This window comes from Salarias fasciatus, chromosome 3 (assembly GCF_902148845.1).
Source record: "Salarias fasciatus chromosome 3, fSalaFa1.1, whole genome shotgun sequence".
Lineage (NCBI taxonomy): Eukaryota > Metazoa > Chordata > Actinopteri > Blenniiformes > Blenniidae > Salarias > Salarias fasciatus.
Window position 1 is genome coordinate 25,087,639 of NC_043747.1, and position 14,132 is coordinate 25,101,770.

At 48.7% G+C, this 14,132-nt stretch overlaps 1 protein-coding gene across 2 annotated transcripts; it reads left to right on the forward strand.

The window, feature by feature from the left end:
* The first annotated feature begins 376 nt into the window (after positions 1 to 376).
* Positions 377 to 13,123, forward strand: LOC115409974 (OTU domain-containing protein 4). 2 transcript variants are annotated; one of them, XM_030082161.1, is made up of 22 exons: positions 377 to 740; positions 1,321 to 1,404; positions 1,594 to 1,644; positions 1,717 to 1,763; positions 3,660 to 3,732; positions 4,136 to 4,217; positions 5,159 to 5,210; positions 5,265 to 5,321; positions 5,476 to 5,524; positions 5,618 to 5,720; positions 5,961 to 6,025; positions 6,098 to 6,198; positions 6,301 to 6,389; positions 6,464 to 6,608; positions 6,751 to 6,883; positions 7,065 to 7,142; positions 7,321 to 7,984; positions 9,525 to 10,412; positions 10,495 to 10,535; positions 10,709 to 11,285; positions 11,365 to 11,438; positions 12,445 to 13,123. In XM_030082161.1, exons 1-22 carry the CDS (start codon positions 606 to 608, stop codon positions 12,760 to 12,762), a joined length of 3,906 nt encoding a protein of 1,301 aa, XP_029938021.1. In that variant the 5' UTR covers positions 377 to 605; the 3' UTR covers positions 12,763 to 13,123. The 2 variants fall into 2 exon arrangements, with proteins under 2 accessions (XP_029938021.1, XP_029938013.1); XM_030082153.1 differs by having other exon boundaries at positions 5,159 to 5,321.
* The last annotated feature ends 1,009 nt before the right edge of the window (positions 13,124 to 14,132 follow it).

The following is a 14,132-nucleotide window of genomic DNA, read 5'->3' on the forward strand; positions in this document are numbered from 1 at the left end:
ACACATGTGACAGACAAGTTTTCACAGTAATGAATAAAAATCAAATGGCTTTACAAAGATGAAACTCAAACAAAAGATGTGCTGTCGACTTTTATCCTAAACATAAACATGAAGTGGACAGGGGGAGCAGAGGGTGACATTCTGCTTTTGGAATAGTTTTTTTTTATATACTTTTTGATGTAATGTTTATAATATTCTAATGTGTTCATCAAAAATCAATAAAGAACTGAATAAAATGTAAATTATTTATTTTTTTCCCCGCATGGTCTCGTGCCAGCACGTTGCGTACGTCTTGACGTCATGACGTCACGGCCGAAGGGGGCGCGTCGCTAGCTGTTAGCCTGAAGCTAACCGCTGAGCTCGGGTTGAACAACTTTCACTTTCTACGGGACGAACCGCCGCGCGGCGCACCGCGGGTTCGGCGCAGCTTCCCGGGAAACGAAACCAGCCGCGGCCGCCGTCCCCACCTCCGAGGCTCGCTTTTGGCCGCCGCCACTTTAGCCCTCCTCGGAAGGCGTTTTGCACAACTCCCGGCACGCCAGAGGCGGAAGTTTTGACCCGGCGACAGCGAGCTTCCAGCGGCTAGCTCCCCCGCCACGGCTAGCATGGAGGGCGGCGTGCGGAGCGGCGACGAGCGGGGAGCCGAGAAGCTCATGGACGAATACCTCAAGTCCATCGGCCTGGTTCGGAAGAAGGTCGCCAAAGACGGATCGTGTCTGTTCCGGGCCGTCGCGGAGCAGGTAAAAGTGGAGGACGGAGCCCAGGCGAAGTTTATTAGTCACTGCTAGCTTGGTTTAGAGGCCGATTTATTAGTTGCGAGTTTTTATTAAAGTTAGCCGAATTCAAGAAAGAATGCTTAAAAATGCATCCATAATGATTTCGAAGTGTTTAGAGGACGTTTCTCAACTTTACAACGTGAAACTCTTTAAAGTATCTGTTTTACTCCATTGACTTCCGGTTCAGAGAGCAAGCGTTTTTTCAAAACTATTTCAATTAGATCTGGATGCTTAAATCCAGAGGAAGACACTTGAAAACACATCTGGATTCTTTAAATGAGAATCAAGCTATTTTTAAATCACTTCAAACTGCTTAAAATGTAACTGGGTGTGTTTAGATTGGACTAGGATGTTGTAAAACAGGCGTGTGTGTGTGAGAGAGAGAAACTGTTTATGAATGTAATTTCTTCTGATGTCTGTGTCTCTTGTTTTTAATGTTTCCTCTTTGGAGTTTGTTTTCAGAAATAGTTGATTTGTGTTTTGATAAATAGTTGATTTGTTGTCAAAACAATGAACTTGATTCCTTGATCGTGTCCTCATCCAGGTGCTGCACTGTCAGAACCTCCATACGGAAATCCGAGCCAAATGTGTGGACTTCCTGAAGCAGAACCGGAGCGACTACGAGGCGGTACGAAGCTTTTGTAACTCCACAAGGTTATGTTTTTATCAGTGTGCTCTTTTGATCTATTTTCGTGATCCAGAGAACAAAGATGGTCGTGCATGATTCAAAATATTTTTTAGCTATCCGAATCGATAATGAACGTGAAACGTGAGCGGCGTCGATGTCAATCCAGGCTTTGTGTCTGTTGTGTTGCAGTTTATTGAAGGAGACTTTGAGGATTACCTCTTCAAGCTCCGGGACCCGCAGGTAAACAGCTCGCACTCATTCACTCGGTCCTCTAAATGTTTGATGAAGTAACGAGCGTTCTGTGTTTGGCAGCAATGGGTGGGAGAAGTGGAGATCCACGCTCTGTCCATCATGTACAAGTGAGTAAAGCATCGTCCCGCTTGTTGTCTCTGAATACAGCATTATTTTTGAATTGAAAGAGTAACAGGACAAACCTCTAGATACTTTCTGATACCAAGTACTAGTAGAAGTACTTATTAAATGACTTGAAGCCAAATGCAGACTTCATAAGATGTGTGAATCAGTCAGACCTTCATCATGTTTAGTATGTAGCATCACTGGTGTGCGATCCCTGACACTCTTTAGCCTGCAGCGTAGCTGGTCCAGTTGTCACTTGTAATCAGGTTTCTGGTGTTGTACCAGCTAGTTTTCACCTCCTCTTGAGTACCGGACCGGATGTTGGTACCGGGGTGTGACGAGACACTCAGCTCACGAGACGAGACACGATATTGGGGTCACGATCATGAGATGAGACAAGATGTCCAGTTTGCTTTTAAGAAAGCTAAAATGACAAAATATATGATTGGAAAACAGACCTTTTATTTGACAGTCATAAAACAATACAGGTGCATTTTGTGCACAGGTCTGATGAGGAGACACCCTAAAATCAAAGCGGTAGTGTCCCATGGAGACAGGTGTGTCTTTAGAGGGACCTGTTATGAGGACTAAATGGAGGACATGTTGAAAACAAGAGTTGGGCTCATTGCTGAAATTGAATGGCAAAAATCCCAGTGGAGACATGAAAAAAAAACTGCTCAGTAAGTCTAGGAAGATATTAATTGCTGTAACAGCTAATGAAGACTTTTAATATTGAGAAGGGTGTGAATAATTGTGGACATGACACTTTACTTTTTATTCATATGTGAATACAAGCTGAGAAGTATTTTTTTCCCCACAATAATGCTTCCTGTACATCATCTTATTAACTTTTAGAATTTGCCTGTATCATGTCTGGTAAATTAAAAAAAAAAAAACAAAAAACTTTTTGGTTGAATAAAAGTAACTTTGAGCTTAAATTTGCCTGGAATAGGAATAATTTCGGGGTTAAGTGTGTCTGGATCCACAGGAAATCATGAGAATGACTTAAAACCAGATAGTTCATATTCCAGGTCTTTAGGTGGCGCTGTAATGCTGTAGCACAAAAAAACACAGAAGAAGACAAAACAAGAAGATGAAGCTTTATTCAACCAAGTAACATCGGTAGCTTCTGCAGGACGCTGGAAGACGGACTTAAAAACTGTATTTTGACCGCATTTTTGCTGTTTTCCTGTCTGGTCCTCTCTGTTAGGTGTGTGTTTATAGTCTTGACAGTCTGGGCCTGAGAGACAGCTTTTCATTTAGACGAAAAATCTCGTAATGATTTAATCTTGCGAGATCTCGTCACACCCCCAGTATCGATGCATCCTGACATTTTTGTTGTTTCTAAGAAGCAATGATGACGCAGCAGTTATTATCAGATATCCAAATTCTTAGAAAAGCTTTTCAGTGACTGATTTCACAGATTCATATTGTCTCAATCAGCATAGATTCAGAACTAACTGCTCAGCTTCAACGGAATTAACTGACTGACTGAGGAAATGACGCATTTCATAATAAAAATTCACAGCTGAAGTTTTCATTTATGTATTTTTTCTTTTTTTTTTTTTTAAGCACCATGATGGAGGTGGATGAGATGATAGAAATATACCTCTTTTTTCATAATAAAATCTTAATTATTTTTTAGGTTGACTTAAAATAATAATAATTTGCAAATGTCTGAGCAGTGCATCCTAACCGTTTCCCGATTTAAAACAGACACACACACACACACACACACACACACACACACACACACACACACACACACACACACACACACACACACACTTCTTTATTGATGAATATGTCCGGAGACGGATACTTCTGTCTCACGTTTCTTAATCAGAATCGAATTCTAAATGAGTTGGTAAATGGGAATCTTCGTGTTCTTCCTCCAGGAGGGATTTCCTGATCTTCCAGGAACCCGGCAAACCCGCCGTCTCCATCACCGACAACAACTTCAAGGACAAGGTTTGGCTCCGATACCGCCGTCCAGCTCCTGTTTCCAGAGCAATGTGTTGGAAACCCTCCATCCCCCGCCCTGGAGTCAGTCCGGAGAATCTGTCTCTGTAATCAAAGTACCAGACTCTTGTTAAAGTGGTTCTAATATCCGTTGACCTGATCGGCTCTGATCACTTTAATAGATGCAGCCAAAGCCTCCCTTCTGGAGAACCAAACGTTTCGGTTTGTTCTCCTCTTCACATCTTGCGAAAAGCTGCGAACACTTGTACAGTTTCTCTCCTGTTAGCTCGGAGGTGGAACGACTTCAGACCTCAATGCTGCGGTCAGGCGACGCGAGCTCACTGCAGGGCTAATGGTTGTGAAGCGCGTGTTTCCTGCTCGCCTTCTCTTCTCACTGAATGTGCTTCTTCAGGTCCAGCTGTGCTTCCTGAACGGGAATCACTACGACAGCGTTTATCCGGAAAGCCACATCAAGAACGCCGCTCTGTGCCAGTGTGAGTCTCCCTGTTAGCATCTCAACCGTCAGTCCAGACCGAGACCATTCAGCTCAGGGGAAACCGTTTCACAATCGTTTTTATTGGACAAGTGCAGTTGCCCGTACAAGGAATTTGATGCAGTGACACCAATTCGGCCGTTTGCGGCGCCATTTAAACATTTAGCCTCATTTTAACTTTGTAGTTCCGATTATATTTCAAAGTCTTATCCATATCATTCTTTTTTTTCAAACTGAGCAGTTCATTTCAAGATTTAAATTTTCTTGAAATTATTTAAATGTAACTGAATTTTCTAAACTTTCATAGTTTTTTGTATCAATATTCAAAGTCATTTAAAGCCTTTCTAAATGTAAACTTTATTTTTTGCCCTAGAATCTCACTGTGGTCCTCAATATTCAAACCTTTCAGTCTTTTATTTCAACAGTCAATATCTGCTTACTCATTTTTCTGACTTTTTTCCAATATTTCAACATTTTACTTGGAAATGTAGGCTTTTTAGCAGTTTCTCTAACTTTTCTAACTTGATAATACAAACTTTTTTAATCCGTATTATTTTTACTCAAAATGTAAAATCTTACAATGTTTGCCTCAAGATTTTTTTAAAGTCCTCCTAAGGAAATTATAAATAACTCCACATTTTTAATTTGTAATACCAGAAATGACTTTTTTTCACTCAATATTTCACTTTTTTATGATGTTTTGACTCATTTTATTAAACTTTAGTTTTTTTTTAATTACCATGAATTAATTTGTTTTTAGCTCTTAGGATTTTAAAACTTTTTTTTTTCTTTTTTTTAAAATTCCTAAGTCAGCTCAGGGTCAACCCCGAGCCGTAGCCTCTGGTGGCCGCCATGTTTTCTGGTCATGCTGTGACGAGCCGATTCATCTGATCGAAGCGCGTCTTTGTAACGTCGTTTCCTGTTTTTGCTGGTCTGACGCAGCCATCCTCTACGAGCTGCTGTACGAAGGCGTGTTCAAGGTGGACCGGAACCTCCTGGCGGCGTGCCAGCGGCCGGGCCGCCCGACCGGCGTGCTGATCGACGACGGCCTGGCCGCCTGCCGCAGCAGCGACGACTCCGACGGGGACGTCGACGAGCCGCCGGGGTGAGAGGACCGAGTCCGGTGGCTCATTGGCAACGGCTTCTAAAGAATTCTGTTTCGACGACCACAGTCATCCTTATCCTGTCGTTTGAGCCGTGGTCTGAACCGTAATTTTGTGAAAGCTCTTGAGTTAAAATCCTACATTTCTGTGCTGCAGGGTGGAGAACGGAACAAGCTCCATGCCACCAAAACCAAACAACTACAGGGTAACACTCGGACGCCTCCTCAGCTCCGCACACCTGCTCGCCTGGAGAATACCGAATCCGAATCATGTTGTTTTTGTTGTCTTTGTCGAGCAGGGTCGTGGGCGTGGTCGACACCTGCCTGAGAGAGTGCGGCGGTCTCTGAACCCGACGCTGCTCCGGAACGTCGAGTATGACGTCTGGCAGAAGAGCAAGAGAGGTGAGGGCGGGAGCCTCCAGACTGCACTTTTCTGGAGTCTCAAAGTGTCCGTAGATGATAGGTTTCAGAAGGCACAGGTCAACGGGGCTTTTCAGTGCCGTGGGGCGGCGGCACCACTCGTCTTCTGGAACATAAACCCAGAGGACGTTTGTTTCTTAGAAGGCTGAAGTGGTTTTAAATGATTAAGAAGGAAGGTGAGGAACGCTGGAAGTTAATTTCAGTTGAACCGTTTCCCTTCAGCTCAGCAGAAGATGGACTACTGCATCGCCGCCGGGATGCACTTCTCCGTGGGCGACCGCTGCCAGGTGTGTGCCGAGCGAATCGCCCGGCCTTCAGGTTCCTCTGTTCCGTTAACCACGTCGGTGTGCTGCCTTCAGGTTCGCCTGGAGTCGAACGGGCGGAGCTACAGCGCCACGGTGAAGGAGGTTCCTCAGAAGAACGGCCTGATGTCGGTCTATATCGAGGAGCTGGGCATGAAGTGAGCTCTTCGTTCTGCCGTCACGTTTCAAGTTGGACTCTGATGCGGTGCTGCATGATGAGGGAGGATCAGGAGAGTCTCATCCGGCCTGTTTCTGTGCAGACATGTTCCTCTGTGGTCCATCCAGCCGGCGCGCGAGGACGGCGGCTGGAGCACCGTGGTCAGCCGAGAAAGGAAGCTCAACAACGGAGGTGGAGCTCGTGCTCGCCGCTCGTCGCCGGGCCGCCGTTCCTCGTCCTAATCTGGATTTTTTTTCTTTTCTCAGATTGGGAGGAGAAGGGGAGGGGCAGAGGACGGGGGAGGAGCACGCCGGCGTCCTCGTCCGGCACGCAGGGATCCGGCGGGCGCGTCCAGAAGCAGCACTCCTGGCACGCCCAGTCCTCCGTGGACGAGCACGGGAAGAGCGGCAGGTCGGTGACCCGTCCCGCCACTCGTCCCTCTACGTCAGAACACCACCTCCAGTAGAGTTTGGGTCGTTCGTTTCCACGACGACGCAGCTGGAAGCCACGACAGGGCGCCGTCCTGATGCGTTTGCACGTTTGGGGTTGACAGGAAGTCCCTCAGCTTGGTGGAGGAGGCGTTCGGCCTGACGGAGGAGCTGCTGAAGGCCCGGGAGGAGGAGGAGCTGAACGTGGCGCTGGTGGAGATCCAGCTCCGGGACGAGCTCAGCTTTCCAGCCCTGGGGGTGAGACGAAAGAGACGCCTCTCTGGTCCCCACAGCTTCCTTTAGTCCTTAGCCAAATGAGAAGATTTTAAACCTGAAAGCTCAGTCAGTGGGAGGACGATGCTCTGAAACATATCTTGGAAGATTGATGAAGCGTTAGTCCACGTCTGTCTCTAAAGTTTTGTTTTGTTTCGTCTGCCAGAAACAGAATTCGGCGTCGACTGAAGGCGGGAAGAAAAAATCAGGCGAGAGAAGAAACCAGCCTCAGAGAAACAAGACGGTGAGATGAAACATCCAACAAGTTTCCTTCATTACTGTCGATTAAAACATTCCTTTATTTTAAAAGCACAATAAGTAACCCACCCCCCGACTTTTCAGTGATGGATGAAACGATGGAATGGATGAAACTTTGCGCCGGGTTTTTATTGACTGTCTTTCTTTCTCTCTGTCTTTTCCAGAAAAGTCCAGTTGAAGACGTCCGGCCGCCGTCTCCGTCCAGCAGAGAGCGACCCCGATCCTCCACCCCGCCCGCCCCGGGGGCGAACGCACCTGCTGCAAAGGCCTCCAACCCTGCACTAACTGCCCCCGCCCCAGTTGCCCCCGCCCCAGTTGCCCCCGCCCCAGTCGCCCCCGCCCCAGTCGCCCCCGCCCCAGTCGCCCCCGCCCCAGTCGCCCCCGCTCCAGTTGCCCCCGCCCCAGTTGCCCCCGCCCCAGTCGCTCCCGCCCCAGTCGCCCCCGCTCCAGTTGCCCCCGCCCGCTCCAAGCCCCCGGCTGCTGAGCTGACTTTCCTTGGGGATTCCATGCTGGACGTAACCACGGCGACGGCGTCCGCCCGCGCCCCGAAAGCAGGCGCACAGTCGTACTCTTCAGCCGTTGCCCCCGCCACCCCGCCCCCTTTTGCCCCCCTCCCTCCCGCGGCCCCTCCCTCCATGTTCTCCTTCCTCACCCCTGTCCTGCCCCCCGCCTGCACGCCCCCACCCGCCTCCCCCCCCACCTTCATCGCCCCCATCGCGCCCTCGCCCACGGGCTTCCCCCGGCCCTCCGCCAGCCCCCCCACCGCCCCCTCGCCCCCCCTCGCCCGTCCGGTCGGGCTGTTCCAGGATCCGACGGCAGCGAGTCTGAGTAAGACCCCGCTAAAGCTAACTGCTAATCGCTAACCGTTACGGTTCAGAACGGAGGCGGAGTCTAGAGATGTTCTGATACCATTTTTTGCCTCCCGATACCGATTCCGATCCTTTTACTGTGGGTATCGGCCGATACCGATCCGATACCAGTACGTTATAAAATAACACCATGCCACGCCTGCATGACTGTCACATTATTATCACTGTGGTGAGGCCTGGCTGATAAACTCTTTGTAAAACATGAATCAATGCAGCAAATTCAAGCCATTTATTTTTAAATAGAACAGTTTAAAAAACAGTCGTGCAAATGCAACTGAACTAAATAAATCTAGGGATAATTCGTTTCAATAACTTAAAGTGCAGCCTCAATATTTTTAAATTAAAAGGGAATTTAAATAGAACAATATGAAACAATAGTGCAACGACAAATCTAGGAGTATATGTTGTTGCATTTTTAATTTCCAGACACAGTATTGTAAAATTAAGGCATTTAGATAGAACAGTAGTTTTAAAGGGATACTTCAACATTTTGGCAAATTGGCCCATTTAGCGCAATTCCTTAGTCATTTCGAACAGCATACTTTTTTGTGAGGGCGAGCTGTTGTTTAATCAGAGGTGAGTAGAGGAAGGTTTTCGGGACGAACACAATGGAAGTGGATGGTATTTTTGTTCCCCCTCATCAAACTCATCAAATACTCAATCCAACAACCCCAAAACACTTTGGTGGACACGTTATAATCCGCACATTCACTACGCCAAAATGTTGAAGTATCCCTTCAACAGTATATATAAATAACAGTAGTGCAACAGTAACTTAAACGAATCTACTGAAAGCTTCGTTTATGGCTGCCACGCGCATGCGCGGTACGGCTCATTGTTTCCACGGCAACCTGAGGCTACACACCGTATTGTTTTTCTTCATTCTATAAACAACGTGAAAAATTTATAAACCGCACTAATCCTTTAAGGTGCAAACATAACATAGTAAAATGAACACGGAATTTAAATAGAATAGTAAAAAAAATAGTTCAACAGCAACTTAAAAGATTACTTTCCAAAATGTTACAGTCCAAAACCAACCTGTGAAGTTACATTCAAAAAAAATAAAAATCCAAAGAGCAGAAGCTGCACTCTAAACAAAACAAAGACTTCTTTAAAGGCGCTGTACGTCTGTCACGTGATCCATTCTTCCTTGTCGGTCAAAAACAGCAAGCTGCAGCACAGCGGCGCGGCAAAGAACTGTGTCAGAGCTAACGACCAGCAGATGGCGGTAGTGCAACCAACGGGATGCAGGCTGCCGTAAAACATTACAGAAGAAGAAGTGTCAGCACTAACGGAGCTAATGGAGCTAACGGAGCTGACCAGTACATAGATTACTAATTGAATTAATGACGTGGTATCGGATCGGTGCCTGGACTCCAGGACTCGCCCACACCGATGCCAGCATTTTCGGCAGTATCGGCGCAATTTCTGATACTGGTATCGGAATCGGAACAACTCCAGCAGAGTCGTAACAGAACTCCTCTTTCTGTTTTCAGAGTCGATGCCAAAAGCCGGATCCGCTCTGCTCCAGAACCAAATCCAGAACTCGGCCCCGCCGGCTGAGACACAAACCCAGGTCTCTGGAGCCCAGATCCAGAGTCAGAGTCCTGCTCCTGCTCCAAAGCACCAAGACGTCATTTCCCAGAGTCCTGCACTACAAGTCCAGAACCAGGAGACCATGCCTTCCAAGCCCCAGATCCAAAACCAGAGCCTGCAAAACCACAAGAGCATGCCCTCCAAGCCCCAGATCCAGAACCCAGAGATAATGCCCCCCAGACCCCAGAACATGCAAAGCCAGGAAACCATGCCCCCCAGACCCCAGATCCAGAACATGCCAAAACAGGAAACCGTCCCCTCCAGATCCCATATCCAGAACCCAGAGATCGTGCCCTCCAGGCCCCAGATCCAGAACCTGCAAAACCAGGAAGCCATCCCCTCCAGATCCCAGATCCAAAGTTCAGCAATGCAAGACCCCAACCTGATGCCTTCAGGATCCCAGATCCAGACTCTGAATCCAGAGGCTCCTCTGCAGTACCCGGACAAGATGTTCCCTGCAGCTCCGATTCATTTCCAAAGTGCAGGATTACAAAATCAGGAGACCAGAACCCCCCCAGCTGAGATCCAGACCCAGAGTTCTGCACTCCAAGACCAGGACACGATTCCTCCCAGACCCCACATCCAGAGCCAGGGTCCAGGTCTGGCCCCACAGGTCCAGGACATGATGCAGGGAGAGGCCCCGCCCCCTCCAGGCCCCGCCCCCTTGCTGCAGCTGCCCCAGGTCTACCAGGACCTCCTGTACAACAGGTTGCCCCAAGGAGACAAAGACGACGTGGCCCCGACTCTGCCCTACTCCACCAACAAGTCCGGAGACGACCTCCCCCGAGGTGAGCCGCTCCCCACAGCCGAGAAACGCCAAAGCGAAAGAAGCCGGTGACAAAGCCAACCTGTTTCTGTTTGGTCCTGCAGACATGAACGTCCTGAGGTTCTTCTTCAACCTGGGAGTGAAGGTGAGCAGCCGGAACAGGAACCACAGTGTGGGCGGAGCCGAGCTCCTTAGTGTGTTTGATGGTCCTCGATAACCCTTCACGTACCGTCGGCTCGCGCAGTAGGACTGAGTCGTGGTGTCGGTCCTCGCTGTCGGGAAGCCGTTCTAACAGGAAGTGTCCCGTCTTGTTTGCAGGCCTACTCCATGCCCATGTGCTTCCCCTACATGTACATCCTCCCTCTGATGCAGACCCACTTCCTGCAGCCCCCCTCCCCCCCTCGCTCCCCCTCCCCGGTGAACCCCCCCACCCGGCACCCGGAGCCCCCCCCTCCCCCGCCTCAGCAGTACAGTCAGCCCGGGTACGGGGCGCCGGTCGCCCCGCCCCCTCCCCCGCCGCCCCAGCAGATGCCGTGGCAACAGCTCCCCCCGCCCAGAAACCCCCCCTACCCCAGCAGGTTCCCGCCCCCGCCCCCGGTGTACCCCATCCCGCCCTCCTCTCAGGGCTACCACCAGGGGCAGTTTCCTGGGCATCCGGTGTACCCCCCGGTGATGCCCCAGTACCCCCCTCCCTCTCTGGGCTACCCGCCCCAGCACGTCCCCGAAGACCTCCAGGGCCGGCAGGGGGCGATGGAGCCCCGCCTGCCCCCCAACGGGAACCCCATGCCCGGCCTGGGCCCCGTTCCGGGCCCCAGTCTGCTGGGGGTCCCTCCCCCTGCCGCGACCATGGCTAACGCCAACAGCGACAGAGCGGTGATGGTGGCGCCCGGGTTCGGTACGTGCGCTCCGTCCGCGTGGCGTCTTCACGGCGGCCGCCGTCCGCACAGACAGCTGAGTCCTGTTTCCTCCTGCAGGTGGCAGGGAGCCGGGAGACGGCGTGACCCGACCCATGATGCTCATGGACCCGCCGCTCAGCAACAGATCGCTGGTAAGACGCACGCATACGGTCCAGGTCGGACCGCACCAGGAGCAACACTGCTCCACCGCGTCGACTCAAACCGTCCAGGCAGGGCAGTGTAGGAGCTGGAGTTTCAAAATTTTTTTTTTTGTTTTTTTTTCCATTTGGAGTGTTCTCAAAAAGTTGTGCTTTCCATAAGGTCGGGGGGTTTTCAGAAAGTTGTTTTTCGGACTCGGAGCATTTTTGAAAAGTTGCGTTTTCCACATCATCAGAATGATTTCAAGATGTTGTTCTCCATCGATTCTGAGCATTTTCAAAGTTGTTCCACACAGAATCAGAACATTTTCGAGAAGTTGCTTTTTCCACATATTCTGAGCATTTTGTAGAAGTTATATTTTCCACAGAGTTGGAGTGTTTTAAAGACGAGTCGAGGCATTTTCAAATAGTTATTTTCTCCTATTTTCACAGAGTCGAAGGGTTTTCAAAAAGTTGTTTTTCCACAGAATTTGCGAGGTTGTAGCCTTTTTGAAAAGTTTCATTTTCTAGAATCAGAACTTTTTTTTTAAAAAAAAAAACAATGTTTCCATAGAGTGTATGTTTTCAACAACAGCGTTTCCCCTAAAGCGTTATAGCGTAGCGGCCCCGCTACGCTTGAATTTTTGCCCGCTACGTTTAAAAAATATAGACAAATGTCGCTACGCTAGCAAGTGTTATCCGCTAACTACCAGGGAAGCCCCGCCTCAGTGTGCGAGGCGCGGATTGGTCGTGTATCGTCGTCGTTTGTGTGTTTTGACACCCGTCGGGCGGCGGCGACCAGATGGCCGCTACGCTTGCATTTTTTCCTGAAGGAAACCCTGAACAAGTTGCATTTTCAGTGGCTTAAAGTGCTCCCATGATGCTCTGGAGGGTTTGACTGGAGGGCGTTGTCATGGTAACAGGTCGTTAGTCGCCCAACAGCTGGTTCGAACCCAGAAGAGCCGCTGAACGTTCCAAAGGCTGCAGAACAGGAAGTGAAGGTTCCTCCGTTTCCCTCCAGGTGACGCTGGTGTCCGACGCCGACCGGAAAGACGTGGCGGTGTCGGTGGGCCGGAGCAGCCCGGGCTCCTCCTCGCCGTTCCGCGGCCTCGGGATGCCCCTATACATCCCCCAGGGGGCGCCGCCGCCGCCGCCGCACCCCACGGACGACAGCTGGGAGGAGGCGGCCCACAGCCACAGAGGAGGGGGCAGGGGGCGGGGCTACAGAGGGAGCAGGCGGCCCCGGGGCAGGAGATATCCAGGGGAATTGGGGGCGGGGCTTACCTACACCCAGTTCACCCCCTCCCACAGGGGGCGTGGCCATGACAGAGCATACTAGCTGTTCCTCCTGAGATTCCATTGGACAATCAGTTGACGACGTCGGTCTTGACACTATGTGCGACAGTTCCATCCTGCTGCTGTTCACTTCCAGGTCTCCTCATTTTCGGCTTCTGTGGGAGGTTTTTTTTTTGTTTGTTTGTTTGTTTTGATGCATGAATTTAGCGGTTGGCGCCTGTTGCGAAACGCTGACTCTTGCTAGCTTCCCCGCCACGCTGTCGGTGGTTTTCCTTTGATTTTATTTTGTTTGTTTGGTTTTTTTTTTTTGCGCCGCCTGAATGCAGCACGCACAGATCCAGTGCCTTCCTTTTATCGTACAGTTTGTATGTGTTTGGAGTAATAAAAGTTCTTTTTGGAAAGCGTCTGGCGTTTTCTTGTTGTTTTTTTTTTCTTATCGGTTCTCGGATCTTCATGGTTCTTCTGTATTTTTTCTACATTCATACTAAAGAATCCAGTTTTCTAGTTTACGTCTTTGCTGTTTACGGACTCTCCTTCTCACAGTCAGAATTTGGAAGTTGTAACCTTCCTTTGATTTCGGTCTGTCACAATTTTCAAAATAGAAATACATTAAGCGAAATAGAACTCGAAATTCTTTATTTCTAGACTTCATCAAAATGTCTCATCTCACTTGATTTGAGATAAATTCGCTTACCGTGTTTGAAGGAGTACAGCGTTTTGCAGGGTAGTTTGACGGCAGACCACAGACGGTGAACATTGACAAACTCATCAGCCTCACTACTTGAACAGAAGAAACTGGAAATGTTTTGAGCTCAGCTCGTCCATCACCAATATGGAATTGGTTTTATTGTCCATGGAAAATAAAAATAATTGATTTAAAAAGAAAAAAAAGGCACATGATGAAATACAGCAGGAGTCCCCCAGAAGTGTGTGTTCAATTTCCCTCAGTTTGCACTTTCATTTTGAAAATTGTCCTTTCCTGTCATATTTCTGTTACTTTCTTTCAAATTTGTATCGTTTACTTTGATTTCAGGTCTTTACTTTCTTTCTCAGAAAAGAGCAGAAATGCAATGTAAAGGATAGAAACATGAAAGGAAAGAACAGGAAATGAAAGAAAAGCCCAGAAATGTGAAACTAAGAGCAGAAATATCAAAGTAAATGACAGAAAAATGGATGTGAAGTACTGAAAATCGTGTTTCATTTCCTGTCCTGATTTCTGTCCTTCACTTTCATGCTTCTGTCTTTTGCTTTGATTGCAGTTCTTTACTTTATTTCTTAATAAAGAGCAGAAATGCAGTGTAAAGAACAAAGTATAGAATTGTTTGTGGCTTGTGTTGTGTGCGTGTGTGTGTAAGTGCAGGTGTGGCTGTTTCTCTCCCTCTGCTTCACCTTCAGGCTCTCCAGGATTGGGTA

Excerpts from the sequence above, each read along its gene's own strand:
- LOC115409974 (XM_030082153.1), top strand. The coding sequence starts at position 606 with ATGGAGGGCGGCGTGCGGAGCGGCGACGAGCGGGGAGCCGAGAAGCTC. Across the intron at positions 1,764-3,659 it reads GCTCTGTCCATCATGTACAA|GAGGGATTTCCTGATCTTCC; the intron begins GTGAGTAAAGCA and ends TTCTTCCTCCAG. Across the intron at positions 7,143-7,320 it reads AGCCTCAGAGAAACAAGACG|AAAAGTCCAGTTGAAGACGT; the intron begins GTGAGATGAAAC and ends TGTCTTTTCCAG.